This window comes from Gymnoscopelus braueri (genome assembly GCF_963280865.1).
Source record: "Gymnoscopelus braueri genome assembly, chromosome: 17".
Lineage (NCBI taxonomy): Eukaryota > Metazoa > Chordata > Actinopteri > Myctophiformes > Myctophidae > Gymnoscopelus > Gymnoscopelus braueri.
This window is the reverse complement of record NC_137617.1, coordinates 46,821,664-46,839,586: the sequence shown is the minus strand read 5'-3', so window position 1 is coordinate 46,839,586 and position 17,923 is coordinate 46,821,664. Positions and strand designations below refer to the sequence as shown.

At 41.0% G+C, this 17,923-nt stretch overlaps 1 protein-coding gene across 1 annotated transcript; it reads right to left on the bottom strand.

Annotated features, from left to right (window-relative positions):
• Positions 1 to 1,023: 1,023 nt before the first annotated feature.
• Positions 1,024 to 6,624, bottom strand: LOC308105185 (serine incorporator 5-like; the record flags this gene model as incomplete). Its single annotated transcript, XM_080455820.1, has 4 exons — positions 1,024 to 2,303; positions 4,336 to 4,440; positions 5,574 to 5,663; positions 6,372 to 6,624. The coding sequence occupies 4 exons, from the start codon at positions 6,622 to 6,624 to the stop codon at positions 1,024 to 1,026; spliced, it is 1,728 nt and encodes a 575-aa protein (XP_080311946.1).
• Between the last annotated feature and the right edge of the window lie 11,299 nt (positions 6,625 to 17,923).

Below are 17,923 nucleotides of genomic sequence, written 5' to 3'. Positions count from 1 at the left end.
AGGAAAAGTCATGCTTAATTGGTATTATTACACAGCTTGGCTGAATGCTTAATTCTGATTGCTCTATGGCAGCTAAATTAGTGTTGCCAATGCCCCATTTTAAAATCAGTTAAATCATTTTTGTTGACTAGTAATATTGTCATGTAGATGACATCCTCTATCACTGATTATTAAAATAACATTTTATCAATTAAAGTAGGTTCTGGATTGCAGCATTAACATAGGCAAAGTACAAATAGGCAAAGTATGGGAAATATTATGCATTTATAAGATCATACCTAGGAAGGAATGTTTTTTACTGCAGTATTGTCATGAAAGACCACATCCTGTATATAAAGATACCACATGGTTATCAGACAAGCTCATTGCAGAATTGACTATTTGGCCATAAAGTCTGAAACAGTTGGACATATTGCTAGAGTTTCACAGCATTCACTTTAACTTAGTCCTCCATGTTACTCAGATTAACTCAGTATTGTCATTGCATTATGCATACGAGATGAATAGATAGACCTTTATTGTTCCTTTGGGAAATTATGAAACAAGTATGCAGGTAAAGGATGGTTGTAGAGAGGCAGATATTCAATGAGAGAGAGAGACTTGACAGGAAAGTAATTAAAAGAAAGAGATTTAAGCAGTTAACGCCTCCATATTGGGTACAGGCTGTGTGTGTCCATGTCAAACTAACTCAAATACCGTGACACAATTTAATCTGATCAATCGCTTTGAAGACATCATACATCCTCCTCCTGTTGCGTTGATATTTTGCCAACAGGCCTTTTCAAAAATGTTTCAAATTGCATGGCCTCAGATCTTATAGGAATTGTATAACCAAACAGATTGCTTGGTCAGAACTACCTGTTATATAATAATGTATTAACAAAAAACAAAAACAAAAAACAAAAACAAAAAACAAATACAATTTACCATAAAAATGTACTGTTTGAGAAGGTTCTTCAAAATTCTAAATTTGTTAATATGAAAACAGGAAAAAAATATATACTGGCATCAGCAGTCACACGATTATTTATCTGTTTGCGTTAGTTTCCTGTAGTAGATGAAGAGGCAAGCCCAGCAGGATATCATCTTGATCCAGAACTCAGACAAGCTCTCTTCCACAATTTTCTCTATCTTATGGTTCTCATAGTGGAACCAGTTGGTTATGGTCATCATGACCATGAGAGATCCCAGGAAGAACATGAAGTGGAAGTAAGAGTAGCTGTAAATGGGATCATCTGTGTCATGAAATCTGTGAATCTGTGTCTTGCCAAAACAAGAGCAGAAGCCAGCTCCCCCAGGCTCTGTTCCACTGTCCCAAGGCCCCATCAGAGCTGCTAAACTACTGTTAGTGGAAGAGGTCAAACTGGAGTACAGCACAGAGCCGATCAGGAAAACAATTACCACAAAGATCATAATGTTCTTATTGATCTCTGAGCTGGAGTTTACTGGGAACGCACACACAGTCATGTTGGTCATGTTTGTCATGTTGGTCCCTTCTATGTTAATCACTACCTTGGGTTTGCTGGAGAAAGCTGAGACGGTCAGAAACATGACGCACACACTGATTATTCCTGTTTGCAAAAGACCTAAAGTGGGTTGCTTAGTCTGTATGTGGACGTAGATGGCGAAGATCAGTACACCCAAGCAGAGAATGATGTTGAGTGCCAGGAAAACTTTGTTTTGCAGACAGGGCTCAGGATTGGTGTAGACTATAGCCATGAACACGACAGCTCCCACGGCAATGCTATTTAACAAAAATGTAACAAACACATAAGCTGCCTTCCACCGCTGGGAGCCCTCAACTCTAGAACTCCAGTTTGCGTCCCACCTGTGAGCGAACTCCACCAGTAACGTGATCTGGATGAGGAGGAAGAAAGTACTACCCACGGTTCCAACGTAGCGCCACACTTCTATGAATGTTTTGGAGGAAGTGAATGGGAGGAAGAAGCCTCCAGTGCAGCACAGTGCCAGAGCAATGAACTTCCAAAGCCAGAAACCGTTTTGGACAGCAGCTCTGCATCCTGTGCTGGTCTTGTTCCCGAGGGTGAAGATACAGAACAACAGGAAGAAACAGGCCATCCCAAAACACACCTTGTACACAGCAGAGTATCCGACCAGAGTCTTACAGTTTTCTCCTGCAGACAGCTGCTCACATAGTTTACCGTAGTTGGAAGGAATGTCCTTCATGGCCGTTTCCACAGTCAGGGACATCATGACCACACAGACGACGGTGACCATCAGGAAGTAGAGAGCGTACATGAAACGAGTTACTATCGACTGTTTCTTTGGATTCAGTGTACAGCCTTGAGAACAGCCAATTTGAAACAGCAGACGACAACACTTTTGACAATCCATGATGATGATGGTTTTTCTTGCTTTTTCTTCTGTTACTATTAGAGAGTTAAAAAAAAGAAAAAAAGAAACTTTACAGTCTTAGGGTAGTTCTTCATATTGGGGTGGACATGATAGGTTTGCAAAGCAGCTTTGTTTCCGGCTGTGCTCGTCTATACAGACCAATATGGATACAATTGGAAACCCCTCAAGAAAGCCTGTCCACTTTGAGAACCACTGTCAGCAGAAGTGAGAGTGTCAATTATGTTTATATAAGATGATAGTCTATTCAAAGAAGACAATTTGTGCGTCGCGCAATGCAATGCTCTCCAAATTACACACTTCAGTTTTATTCATCGATTACGCAGGAAATAATGAACAGATTACAAAAATAAAAAATTCTCTCTAATCAGTAACATGTAGGACATAAGTATATCAAATTTGGTTTTTATTGAAAGGCAATCAAGGCTAGAGCATAAAAAGCAAATGTCTGGTGTATGTTTTCCAATGTTAAATCCCCACGGTGCGGCTAAAGAGTTCACGTCGGAACAGTGTTTCCAGATTGTGCGAGAGGAACTAGCAACCTGTTCTATTGGAAAACATACACCCGAGTTACAGGAAAATTAGAATCACAGAGATTAGTTGAGAATGAGGAGAGAGGGAGATGAATGTTGTGCCGCTGTGCGCCCTGGCCGTCTGTCCACTGCAGGCGCACCCTACCAAACCAAGTTAGCATTGTGGGTGGTTTTAGATTCCGCTATGTGCTAAGGTGTGTGGCCAAAATAGCAATTTTGGGGGATAATGCAACAACACGCCCACGGGCACACCTCTATGCTCAAATAATGGAGTCTGCATAATGCATAGCGGGTATAGCAGGAGCTAAATAGCGTTCAGGGACAGTGCCAGCTCCCTTATCCGTATTTCACGGGTAATGGGCAGACATTTGCGGCTAATGGGCCGCGGGTGCGGGTATAGTTCGGCCCAGTATGGGGCCCAGAGGCTCTGAGCCACTACTGCTACACCAGCTAGGAGTGTTGGGGTGGGAGGAGTAAGCCAAAGGCTTTACGTTCTCCCGGTGGGGGCTCCTCACTGGTAGGTGAGTCAGTAGGATACAATAGCAGTGACAACACAGACATGTGTGTGGGGAGGAATTAATTGGAATAACGACCAAAAAAATGGGAGAACATTTCGTGTTTTTTTTTTAAGACAGTAGTGAGTATAACTATTTTCCTAATATAGTCTTGGAACTAACTTGAGTCATTTGGTCTATCTCTAGGATTTTAGCCACCTTCTGGGCCAGATTGAACATCAAAATGTGGAATCCGGAGGAAAATCGTAGATCCTGGGAAATCATTTTAATGTTGATTATAATTGGAATGTCTAAGTTGTAAATTAATTGCAATGTAAATATATTTAGCCATAATGTTACAATGTATGCAGTGGTAGAATAAAGGTTGTGTTCTTCTGTGCAAAAATTTAGAAAAATAAAATGTCATATGTTGTTACATTGGCCACTGCGCCTATAAAGAAAACTGCACGGTTCAATGATCCGATCTACAAGCTCACACAACGCGTTGTGAGCTTATAGATTGGCTGTATTTGCTCGGGACACTGTTCAAGGAAGCATACATCTGGAAGGCTAAAAAGCTATACATCTCGCACGCACGAATCCACACACACGTGCACACATACAAACACACGCACGCGAGCGAGCGAGCGAGCTGCCAACTAGATTCTTTCACGTGCTTCTATTTACTTCCTAGTGCCAAGTCTGCCAACTCCGCTTCCTACTCTTGCTGTCACGTGAGTACTGCCATGAATTTAAGCAGGGCATTGTAGGCACGCTATGTTTATTCAAGCCTTTGAAGAGAATTTGACATTAGGGATCTCCATCATCATCATCATTCGAGTACCCTCGATATATATGGGCATAAAAGGGACAAGCACTGACAGTGATTGTCACACATGATGTAAAATAACACAGTTATATAAACTATTATTTACCCTCACCATTAGTAGTAGGAGCAACTTGGGAATGTGATGATGGTTCTGATTCAGTTGTCACTTTAGCTGGGTCAGGCTCAGCTTCAGTAGCTGGGTCAGGCTCAGCTTCAGTATAAGAACCAAAGCACACATACAGCATAATATACAATAAATAATAACCAGAAAACTGTTACCTTATAATAATGCTATATTGTAACAATTTGTCAGTCTTTATATCTTTACTGTATGAGAATGAATATATTGTTGCTGTCCGGCAGAAACCAGCTAACTCCATTTTGACGCTTTTGCATTTTATGCAGTGCTATTGAACCCCCTTTACGTCTGTGTGTTGGTAAAACCAATGAAAGGTATTAAAAAGCGCTTCTGACAAAACCAGCTAACTCCATTGGATCCTCAAACTTTCTGCTAAACCAGCTAACTCTGAGGGTGGAGTTAGCTGGTTTAGATGATTCCTAGACTGCCCCAACCCTCCTGATTTCGTGTATACAGGGGCGGGTGTATAGAGCCGGCGAGAGATTGCGCCTGATCCCATTGGTTCACCGATCTGTCCGTCAACCCCCGCCCCGTTAACACAACATTACGAGCGACGCCCACTGCACTCTGGTTGGTTGGGAAATGAAACACTTCCTCATACCGAGTACACCGACCCGCTGGGCCAGGCTTTTATTTTTTAGCAAAACTAAACAATAAAAGCCTGGAGATCGAGGCTAGATGATTCCAGGCTCCACCAACTTTTGTTAGCTGGTTAGCTGGTTTCTGGTTTCTGCCAGAAACCAGAGTTAGCTGGTTTCTGCCCGACAGCAGAGACATAATTAGATCGTTTGAACCATTTCAGAAAATCATGTCATGTTGTCAATAGAACTCTGTGTAAACGATGATTGAAAGAATGTTATTTACATGTTTACATATTTAAAAAAAGAATCCAACAGCAATGTTCTGCGCTCAGGATATCAAAGAGTGTACAAATGTAACCAAATGGACCTGCAACGGACCGTTTGCTTAAATTATTAAAACACTCAAATATCAATTGAATAGGGCAGAACTTTATATAAACAGTATCACAGGGCAGCCCTCGAATCGTCGGCTAGCCTTTTCACAAACAGGGTTAATGCTTATTAATTTGTCGTATGACGGAATCACTTGCCGAAAATATAATAGCTTGTATATATTTTTGGCGAGTAACACAGTGGGGTAGGGGTGAAGGGGGAGAACGGGATTGAGCCTTATTTGTCCCTCACCAGCAGTAGCAGTAGCATCTTGGGAATGTGATGATGGTTCTGGTTGGGTTGTCACTGTAGCTGGGCCAGGTTCAGCTTGAGTAGAAGAACCTAGGCAGACATAAGAAACAATAAATAATGATCAGATCAGATTCTTACCGTATAATATGTGTATAGAAGCCATATGTGAACTTATGCCAAGTCTCATATTTGTATTATTATCGACGCGAAAGTATGTACATTGATTGATTAAAAATACATTGCACAGCTTAGATACATCTATTCAGGTGATTCATGCAAATGTTCTGATGTATAAAACATATCTATAGTCTAACAATTAAGGACGTAGTGAGTTTGTAAACATTATGTTTTCACTGCATCTTCCCATTCAAATGAATGTTGTTGTTTTGTTTGTGATTACAAGTTAAATATCTAAAAAAAAGTACTAAAGATGTCAAAAATACAAATGCAAGGACTGGGGCAAAAAACGGGCAGAATATTAAATCATAATAAATAGTGAGGATAACAGTAGTGTGCATGCCTTATATACAGTAGCGAGCCCACAATGAAGTCGTACTGTGTAACATTCGTTTTAGGAGTCTTCGACATCGTAATTACGGTGTTGTCTATTATACAGAAGTAGCACTCAAAAACGAATACTGCAGTAATTATATTTATTAACTGTAAAATGGATAAATAAATACATTTCTGGTACATTTCGGGTGTGTACATCATTTTGGTGCGGGCGTTAGGGGCAGACACTCGCAAATAAAAATAGTTTAATAGTGTATAGAGAGGTTTTATCCTGCCTTCACCTACCTTCACGTATCTTTTCCACTAAATCATTCCTTTTGAGCTTCTTCAGAATATGAATCATGACCTGAGCTTGATTATTGGGGTAGGTCTGCATGATCAGTGTGGCGGTTTCCGTCCTGTCGGCATTCTCTACACAGGATTTTGGGAGCGGTTGGATGCCTTCAATGGGTTTAGTCCATGCCAGATGATATCGGAATTCTTGAAAGTCCTCTTTTGACAGCTCTTTCAGAATGTCCAGGATACTAGATGACTCCATGATTGATTCCTGTTACAAACAGAGGATGTTTATATATCAGCTTCATTCTCTTAATGCGACTGAACACCAGCTTTAGCTGAACAGAAAGAGCGACTGCATTTTCCGGCAGCGGCATTTGCCACGGTGACACCGCCACTAGCTGCCAGGCCGATCGGCAGGGAGGCAGCGGCAGCTGCCGGTGGACCAAATTGCTCTGATTTGCAGTTGCACAACATTGATTAAATTTAACATTTACAATATCTTGTTTTAGTTGTTGGGTTTTTTTTCTTTTCGGAAACAGCAGGACTATTTCAAATGAGGGTCCGGTCCGTCAGTCAAACTAGTCCCCCCAGTGTTCTGTGAAGAAAAAGTCCTACGAGGTGTCTATCCCTCACCATGTACTAATCATTTAAAAATAATATTACAGTAGTAATATCTAAAATAATTTGCCAGGTTTAAATAGTTTTTTTTATTATTTTTGTGGTAAATAAAAAAAAAAGAATAAAAAGTACAAAATGTCAACAGTGCACATGCGATATTATATGCCCTCATGAGTCATGAGCATGCACGCATCTGCCTATAGGCAGCATAGTTTTACTGAGGTTAAGGTTAGGGTTAGATTTAGGCATAGTTTTACTGAGGTTAGATTTAGGCATAGTTTTACTGACCGGCATTGGCAGCTGCCGGTCAGTAAAACTATGCCTAAACCTAACCTCAGTAAAATTATGCCTAAACCTAACCTCAGTAAAATTATGCCTAAACCTAACCTCAGTAAAACTATGCCTAAACCTAACCTCAGTAAAATTATGCCTAAACCTAACCTCAGTAAAACTATGCCTAAACCTAACCCCAGTAAAATGATGCCTAAACCTAACCTCAGTAAAATGATGCCTAAACCTAACCTCAGTAAAACTATGCCTAAACCTAACCTCAGTAAAACTATGCCTAAACCTAACCTCAGTAAAACTATGCTATAACTAAGGGCGCGGTCCCACCACACTTTTATTTTACCTCTGGGGCGGAATCGTGGACCCTGAGGATCTGGCAACCCTGACGTAGCCCTGACGGTAAGCGTGTTACGTCACTTCCTATACTGTCTGAGCTAGCGAGACGTGTATCGTTTAGCTGTGCAAGACGCTAACGTTGATATTATTGTATTGTTGTGATTTAAACACACACTGCCACTGCTAACTACTACCCTATTTCTCTACTGTGTGGCGACTTTATCGCTGCTTGGGCTGATTGTCTAGCTAAGGGACTAACTTTGCCGTTGGTTGTTGGCTTTACAATTATCCTAGCTTTAGCTTAGCGGCTACCCTGGGCTGCTGGGCTATGGCCTCCCACTCCTTCCCCCCCCGGTTCCCGTCTTGCTCTTATCCTCTCTACTGTGCTGTTTGCCACATGTATAGTTACAACTCCGACGACTTTATTGAATGTACGGATGTATGTGGCAGGTGCAGTGTGTTTGCAGCGCTGGAGGAGAGGCTATGGCAGCTAGAGGAAACCATAGCTAGCGGTGCTCAATTTAGCCTAGCCTCTGCTCCCGTGAAACAGGGAACAGGGGGACATTACCAGTCACGGTCACCGATCGTGACTGATCATAGTCCCCACACGCACCGAGACGGTTGGGTGACTGCTCCTGGTCGGAAGCGTAGTAATAAACAAAAGAACACGGGACACCAACCACTTCACGTTTCAAACAGATTTTCCCCACTCGCTGCTACACCCGTTGAGTTTAGCAGTGAGACGTTACCCCCACTCTGTGACACGCCCCCCCAGTGTGTCACTGAGAATACAACTCTGGTTATTGGTAGTTCTATAATGAGAAACGTGAAGTTAGTGACACCACGGACCATAGTCAAATGCATCCCCGGGGCCAGAGCGGGCGACATCGAATCAGATTAAAAAATGCTGGCTAAAAGTAAACATAAACGTTATGATACAATTGTAATCCACTGCGGTGGCAATGACACACGACGTAAGAGATCAGAGATCATGAAGATAAATATTGAGTCTGTGTGCACATACGCAAAGACAATGTCGGACTCCGTAGTTTTCTCTGGTCCCCTGCCAAATATGATTGGTGATGAGATGTACAGCCGTATGTCTTCATTCAACCACTGGTTATCAAGGTGGTGTCCAGATAATAACGTGGGCTTTATAAATCATTGGCAAACTTTCAAGGGGAAAACTGGTCTGATGGAGAGAGACTGCATACATCCAACTTGGGATGGTGCGGCGCTCATCTCTAGAAATATAGACGAGTCTATCAATAAACAATGACCACCCAGAGTTGGGATCAGGAAGCAGAGTTGCAGTCCTACACGCTTCTCTGTGCTTCCACCAGAGCAGCCACCTACCCTACAAATCAGAACAATTGAAACTACTCGACCCCCTAGGTATGTGAAACCAGGGGTTCGAGGAGCTGTGCATAAAAACTTGGCACATATCAAAATTAATGCAGTAGTGCCACAAAACAAAATTATTAAATGTGGACTCCTGAACATTAGATCTCTACGCTCTAAAGGTGTATTGGTAAATGAAATCATATCAGACAACTATCTTGATCTACTTTGTCTTACCGAAACATGGCTGAGTGAGCAAGAATACGTCAGTCTAAATACAGCCACCCCACCAAGTCACACAAATGCTCATATCCCTCGAGACACCGGCCAGATTGGAGGTGGAGTTGCAGCCATTTTCAACTCAAACTTAATAATCAGCCCCAGACCCAGGCTGACTTACAAAACGTTTGAAAGTCTAGTTCTCACTCTTTCGCACCCAAGCTGGAAATCATTACAGCCTTTATTATTTGTTACAGTGTACCGCCCTCCTGGGCCCTACACTGAATTTCTACCTGAATTCTCAGAGTTTCTATCACGCCTAGTCCTAGACTCTGATAAAATCATTTTGGCTGCCGACATGAACATCCACGTGGATGTAGTAACCGATAGCCTCAGTAAAGCGTTTATTACATTAATTGAGTCAATCGGTTTCTCTCAGTGTGTAGATAAACCTACTCACAAATTCAACCATACCCTCGACCTTGTTTTGGTCTATGGTATTGAAATTGAACATCTCATAGTCTTCCCATATAATGAGAACCTCTCCGACCACTATTTAATAACCTTTGATTTTACATTAATTGATTACTCACCATTGGACAAAATTTTATTTGGTAGAAATCTATCCGATAGTGCTGTGGGCAAATTTAAGGAAGCAATACCATCAGCCATCAACTCAGTATATTCCAACACAATTGAAGATCTCTATACTTATAGCCCCTCTCAGGTCGATCACCTTGTTAATAGTATCACAGGCTCCCTTCAGACAACGCTTGACTCTGTTGCTCCTTTAAGAAAGAGGGTAATAAAGCAACAGAGGCTAGCCCCATGGTATAACTCTGGAACTAAAAACCTCAAGCGAACTTCACGTAAGCTTGAAAGAATATGGCGTTCAACCAAACAGAAAGAATCCTGTATAGCCTGGCAGAATAGCCTTAAAATATATAGGAAGGCTCTCTGCAATGCCAGAGCCACCTATTATTCATCTTTAATAGAGGAAAACAGGGGCGCTCGTGAGCACCATATGGAGTAGACACGCTTTCCCAGAGCTCCTCTCCATATTCGACAAAAACACGGTTATTTACTGAATATTACGCTCAAAAGTTTCAGTTCTAACTTATCTCCTTCTACTCTGAGGCATTTCAAGATGACAAGATCAAAAATGAACAAAGCAAAGATGCAGGAAGACCTACATAACAAACAACCTGTTCCACAGGCTGCTCAGAAAACACCTGAGTTCGCCGCTGCAAACACAGAGCCATCTGAGGCCGACATCGATCCAACAAACATTCTTGCTGCAATACAACGCATGAACAAGACAATGAATGATCGATTTGACAATTTAGAAGCATCTTTGGCCTCGACCCGGGCTTCTTTATCGAGTCTTGGTGACAGAGTGAAGGAAGTGGAAAATGCCAGCGCTGATTACGACCGGCGTCTCACCCTTACGGAACAAACATGTGAGAAAATACAAGCTGAAAATGACAGATTGCACTTGAAAGTTCTTGACCTTGAACTGCGCGGTAGACGTCAGAATATTAAAGTCGTCGGCCTACCTGAGGACATCGAGAAAGGACAACCCACGGATTTCCTGATGAAACTTATCCCTGAATTACTGGGTGCTGATAACTTTCCCAAGCCAATAAAGGTGGAACGCTCACATCGACTTGGAAGGGAGTTCCATGGAGAGGGCGCGCGGCCGCGCGTAATGATCGCACGGCTTCACCACGTCCAAACGAGGGAGAAAATACTACAGCTGGCCCGCCAGCAGTTTCCCCTGAAGTTCAATGGCAAACCCATCTACCTATTTCCAGATGAACCCGTGGAGATGATGAAACAACGACGTGCGTACGGCGATGTCAGAAAACGTCTACAAACTGCTGGCTTCTCCAGCACCTTCATCTACCCATCTCGCCTGCGTATCAAACACAACGGCACGGACAAGATCTTCGCCTCCCCGCAGGATGCGGTGGCTTTCGCAGAGACACTGGTCTCACTGGACGGTGAGGAGACAGAGGACTGACCGCTGATACAGTTTAATTCATCTCGGTATGTAATCTATATCTGGTGATCATTCGAATTGGAACATTTTCAAGACCGTTTTCTTTTTTATCTTCTCCTCTCTCCTTTTTTTTTGTTTTGTTTTTGGTACCAATGCTGGTTTTAAGCATCTTGAATTACTGGAGAGGAGAGGGAGTAGACAAACTTTTTTTGGAGAGGGGCTAATGGAACTTTAGCGTTTATCTTATTTCTATTTAATTTAATACTCCTATATGGCCCGGCAACCCTTAAGTGAATATGAAGGGCTTATGCTCTCACTTTATTTGGGAAAGTGGGAAGGGGGGAGGGGGTTAATGTTTTTCGTTTTCTTTTCTTTGTCTTATTTGTATTTCTTTAACAGGGCTTTCTATGTGTACACTGCTAATATTATTAGGAACACTCGTTATGTGTCCTAATTCATCTTTAAAAAGTGGAGGCATCAACTTCATCAGTTGGAATGTGCGTGGCCTGGGCCAGGTACTCAAACGAGCTAAAGTGTTTTCCCATTTAAAATCTTTGTCTGCTGATGTCATATATTTGCAAGAAACGCACATTAATCCATTAAAAGAGAATCTACTTAAATGCAGCTGGGCTAATCAGGTCTTTCAATCCATGTTCTCCAGTAAAGCCAGGGGAGTGGCTATTTTGATACGTAATACTGTTCCATTTAAACACATTTCTACTGTTAGTGATCCAAACGGCAGATATATTATGGTTACGGGTTATATTAATTCATTTCATGTCACACTTCTTAATGTTTATGGCCCAAATTTTGATGATCCCGTTTTTTTCCGTAAGATATTTAATTTATTACCTGATATTAATAATACACATGTATTAATTGGAGGTGATCATAACATAACTCTTGATAATTATTTGGATAAATCATCTCAATCTAGCCACTCCTCTACCTCCTCCGTGGTTTTAAATAACTTAATGACTTCTATGAACCTAGTAGATATTTGGAGACTGGGGCATCCTGAAGAGCGAGAATACTCTTATTTCTCCTCGGTACACAAATCATTTTCAAGACTTGATTTTTTTTTGCTTGATTCCAAATTAATATCAAATGTGACATCATCAAAATACCACAATATTTTGATTTCAGACCATTCACCAGTTTCCTTAGTCCTTGACCTTAATTTTAAGAAGCAGCAATATAATTGGCGTTTTCACTCATCACTACTCTCTGATGCATCATTTTGTCAATGTATAGCTGATAAGATCTCTGAGTTTTTGGAAACTAACGATAATCTAGCTGTTACAGACTCTACTTTGTGGCAATCCTTTAAAGCTGTCATTCGTGGTCATATCATCTCTTTTGAAGCATCCATAAGAAAGAAAAGGCGAAAACGCCTCTCAGAAATTGAAATAGAATTATCACAATTTGAACGTAATTACAGAGACGCTTCTGATATATCTATTTTACAAAACATCCTGACATTAAAATACGAATACAATACTATTTTATCCACTCAAATAACTGAACAATTGTATAAGATTAGACAGAACCATTTTGAACTGGGGGATAAACCTCATAAATTATTGGCCCGACAACTTAGAGGTTTGCAAGCAAGTAGAGCTATACACAAAATCAGATCAAAGTCTGGGGAAATGATCATTGAACCTAAAGGAATAAATGACACTTTTCGGGAATATTATGAACAGTTATACACCTCAAAAGCAAAGGGGAATGTTGGTGATTGGCTGGGACATTTGAAACTCCCAAAATTTAATGATGCTGCTCGAGATGACTTAAACTCTGAGATCACCATCCAAGAGGTCCTAGATACCATAAATTCGCTCAATAATGGTAAGGCCGCTGGCCCAGATGGCTTTGGCGTTGAATTTTACAAAAAGTACTCTGCCAAAATAGCTCCACTTCTCTTAAGGATGTTTAAACACTCGTTTGAAACTGGGAAATTCCCCTGTACATTATATGAAGCCAATATTTCATTACTGTTAAAAGACGGCAAGGATGAGACTGAACCATCGTCTTATCGTCCTATTGCTCTACTGAATACAGATATGAAAATTCTCACAAAGATACTAGCGGGCAGGTTAAACAAACACATCTCCTCTATTATACACCCTGATCAGACTGGTTTTGTCCCTAACAGACTCTCATTCTTTAATGTCAGAAGGCTAATGAATATCATGTATCGTAGGTACAAGAAGGACTCTAAACTGGCTGTCCTCTGCTTGGATGCACAGCAGGCCTTTGATCAACTGGAATGGCCCTACATGGTCAAGGTATTGGAGGAATTTGGATTTGGAAATATATTTGTTTCATGGATCAAAATACTGTATGCTCATCCAACTTCCTCCATCCTCACTAACCAGGATAGATCAGCACCTATTACACTACATCGCTCCGCACGCCAAGGCTGCCCCATCAGCTCGCTCCTCTTCGCCGTCGCCATAGAACCACTCGCTATTAGCATTAGGAACCATCCACTCATCAAACCCATTAAAATAGGGGGCATAGATCATCACATATCTTTATATGCTGATGATGTTGTTCTTTATTTATCACAGCCTGAGCAGTCTATTCCTGTTCTATTAGATCTCATTAAATCCTTTGGTGAGGTCTCGGGATATACAATTAACTGGCAGAAGAGTGAATTTATGTCAATAGGTGCTGAGCTTGACAGTGAATTTTTGCATAACCTTCCTTTTAAAACCACAGACAAAGTGAAATATCTAGGGGTAATCCTACCAAAAAACCCTAAATTAATCATTAAGATGAACTTTCTTGAAAAAGTGGAGAAATTGAAGGGGGATATTGAAAAATGGAGGACTCTTCCTCTCTCCATGGTTGGTCGCATAAATGCAATCAAGATGGTTTCCCTCCCAAGATTTTTATATCTTTTTCAAAACCTTCCCATCTTCTTGCCAAAATCTTTCTTTAAATCAGTGGACTCATTAACTATGCCATTTATCTGGGGGTTTAAAGCTCATAGAATATCAAAGACACATCTATACAAACCTAGAGAAATGGGTGGATTAGGGTTACCATGCTTTTTGCATTATTATTGGGCAGCAAATGTAAGGGCCCTTGCGTACTGGCAGGATGGCTACAAATTAGAGGTCCCCACCGAAACTCCTTCATGGATTACCATTGAAAAGAATGACACTAAAAAGACCTCTCTTCCAGCACTCCTCTTCTCAGCTCCTAGAACTCCCACTCACACCAAGATGGACAATTTTGTTATTTCAAATTGTTTGAAAATCTGGCAACAAATTAAAAAATTCACTAAAATGCCAGACACGTCCATACATACCCCAATACATAATAATCATGCATTTCTCCCATCTCTCTCAGACGTATCCTTTAATAGCTGGAGGCTTAAAGGTATAATCACCTTACAAGACCTGTATATTGATAAGCAGTTTGCTTCATTCACACAGTTGAAAGACAAATTTTCCCTCCCCACTACACACTTTTTCAGATATTTACAAATACGAAATTATGCTCGTCAATCTGTTCCTAACTTTGAGGCTCTCCCTGTAGATAGGTCACTCTATAAACTTTTATTAGGTCCACCTGACTCAAAAAAGATAATTTCCAAATTGGTAAACACATTCTCTGAGCAAATAAACTTTGCAACACACTCATTGAAAAATGCCTGGGAGGATGAACTAGGCATACAGATTGGGGATGATGTCTGGGAGGAGGGTCTCTGTAGAATTCAATCATGCTCTGTTAATGTTCGACTTCAATTAATACAATTTAAAGTGATGCACAGACTCCATTACTCAAAAACAAAGTTACACAGAATATTCCCAACCATTTCCCCGCTATGTGACCGATGTAAAATGGCAGAAGCCTCTCTGACCCACCTCTTCTGGACATGTCCAAAACTTTATTCTTTTTGGTGTGATATATTTAAATGGTTTTCTGTTTTGTATGGATGTGTGTTTAAACCTGACCCAGAGATCGCATTGTTTGGTTTCTCTCGCTTATTGTCAAATCATAATGCCTCTGTACAAAGCACAATAATGTATGGAATGGTAATTGCAAAAAAAATGATTTTAAGACTCTGGAAATCTGATGTTGTGCCACACTTTAAGACTTGGTTATCTGAACTTACCTGTATATTACACATGGAGAAAATTCGATATGACCTGATGGACAATTCAAACAAGTTTTATGATATATGGCAGCCACTTCTAGATCACCTTGCTCAAATATCACACTGAACCTATTTGATGACTGTATGCCTTTCCACTTTCTACATTATCATTATTATTTATCTAGCAGTGTAAATGTACTACAATGACCCATCATTGTTTTGAAATTGTGCCCTGTCTCTTTATTTTATTTCTATTTTTTGTCTTCGTTTATCCTTTTTTTTTCTTTTACGTCTTGTCTCTTTTGAAAAAACCTAATAAAAATATTATAAACATTAATAGAGGAAAACAAAAACAACCATAGGTTCCTTTTTGACACTCTAGCCAAATTGACAAAAAGTCATGACTCTACTAATCCGCGTATTCCTATATCCCTTAGCAGCAATGATTTCATGAATTTTTTCAATGGTAAAATCAATACTATCAGAGATAGTATAGATAACCTACTGCTCTCGGCCCCTGCTGGACCACCCTCCGATGTGGTATCCTCAGAAGTGGCTGTGCGACACAGTGTATATTTGGACAGTTTCTCTCCGGTCGAGCTCTCCGAATTCACTTTAATGATCACATCTTCCAAACCAACGACCTGTCTCTTGGATCCAGTCCCAACTAAATTACTTAAAGAGGTCCTGACCCCGGTTGGTGCATCCCTACTCAATATGATCAATATGTCCCTGGTGACGGGCTACGTACCACAGTCCTTTAAGGTAGCTGTCATCAAACCTCTCCTCAAGAAGCCTACTCTCGACTCAGGCATTTTGGCTAACTATAGACCTATATCGAACCTTCCATTTCTCTCTAAAATCCTTGAGAAAGCAGTCGCCAAGCAGTTATGTGACTTTTTCCAACCAATAAGCTATTTGAAGCTTTTCAGTCAGGATTCAGAGCACACCATAGCACTGAGACGGCATTGGTGAAGGTCACAAATGACCTCCTGATTGCATCCGATAACAACCTTCTCTCTGTACTGGTTTTGTTGGACCTCAGTGCTGCATTTGATACTATCGATCACCATATTTTGTTACAGAGGCTAGAGCATTTGGTTGGCATTAAGGGTGCTGCATTGAACTGGTTTGAGTCCTATCTGTCTGACAGATTTCAATTTGTAAATGTTAACGATACACCCTCATTACGCGAAAAGGTTAAATACGGAGTCCCACAAGGCTCTGTACTTGGACCAATACTATATTATAGTGAGATAATTAGGAAACACTCTATAAATTTCCACTGTTATGCAGATGATACACAATTATATCTATCGATGAAGCCAGATGAAACAGATCAACTGGCTAAACTTCAAGCATGTCTTATAGACATCAAGAGTTGGATGACCCGTAATTACCTACTCCTCAACTCGGACAAAACTGAAGTTATTGTACTTGGCCCTAAGCACCTCAGAGATAAACTAGTCGATAAGAATTTTAACCTAGATGGTATTACCTTGACCTCCAGGGCCACTGTAAAGAATCTGGGAGTCACGTTTGACCAAGATATGTCCTTTCAGTCCCACATAAAACAAATTTCAAGAAATGCCTTTTTTCACCTGCGTAATATTGCAAAAGTTAGGCACATTCTGTCCCAAAATGATGCAGAAAAACTTGTCCACGCATTTGTTACCTCCAGGCTGGACTATTGCAACGCTTTATTATCAGGCTGCCCAAGTAAGTCCCTAAAAAGCCTGCAGCTAGTCCAAAATGCCGCTGCGCGCATACTGACAGGAACCAGAAGAAGAGATCATATCACTCCTTCATTGGCCTCGTTGCACTGGCTCCCGGTTAAATACAGAATAGAGTTTAAAGTTCTCCTCCTCACATACAAGGCTCTCAATGGACAGGCACCAGTATATCTCAAAGAACTCATCGAGCCCTATAAACCAGCCAGAACACCATTGCGTCCACAGTATGAAAAAATGCTTACAGCTCCAAGAAACCCCAAAAAGATTAGAACAGGAGGTAGAGCATTTAAGTTTCAGGCACCTCAGCTGTGGAACCTTCTCCCAGTCTCAGTCCGTGAAGCAGACACACTCTGTAAATTTAAGACTAGACTAAAAACCTTTCTCTATGATAAAGCCTATAGCCAAAGTGTATAGACTCAGTCACCCTATAGTCATCCTCTCCCCCCCCCCCTTTTCCTCTCTCCTCTCGTCCTCTCCTTTCTCGTCCTCCCTTTGGTTGTGTGGGTTTGTGTCCCATTGGTACAATCGTAATTAACCCTGTACAGATTCACGCTCTAGTAAGGCCTGCCACTAATTCTACAACCGGGGACCTGCTCCCCGGAGTTTCTTTTATTTCCCACGTCGCAGGTCCATGGACCCCCAGCTGCGGCTCAATACTGTGACTGCGGACCGGGCCTCTCCATGGAGCACGACCGTGGATTTCTACTACATTACACTATACCACTACACTATACTGTATATTATCTTAACATTCTTTTATTATACCATTATATACTGCATACACACTATTGCTGTACTATATTATTTTATTATATTATATTATCATATACTATCTTACACTATTATATTTGCTGCTAGTGTTATTGTTACTACTTGCACTGTATCTCTTTCTGTCTCTCCTCTGTCT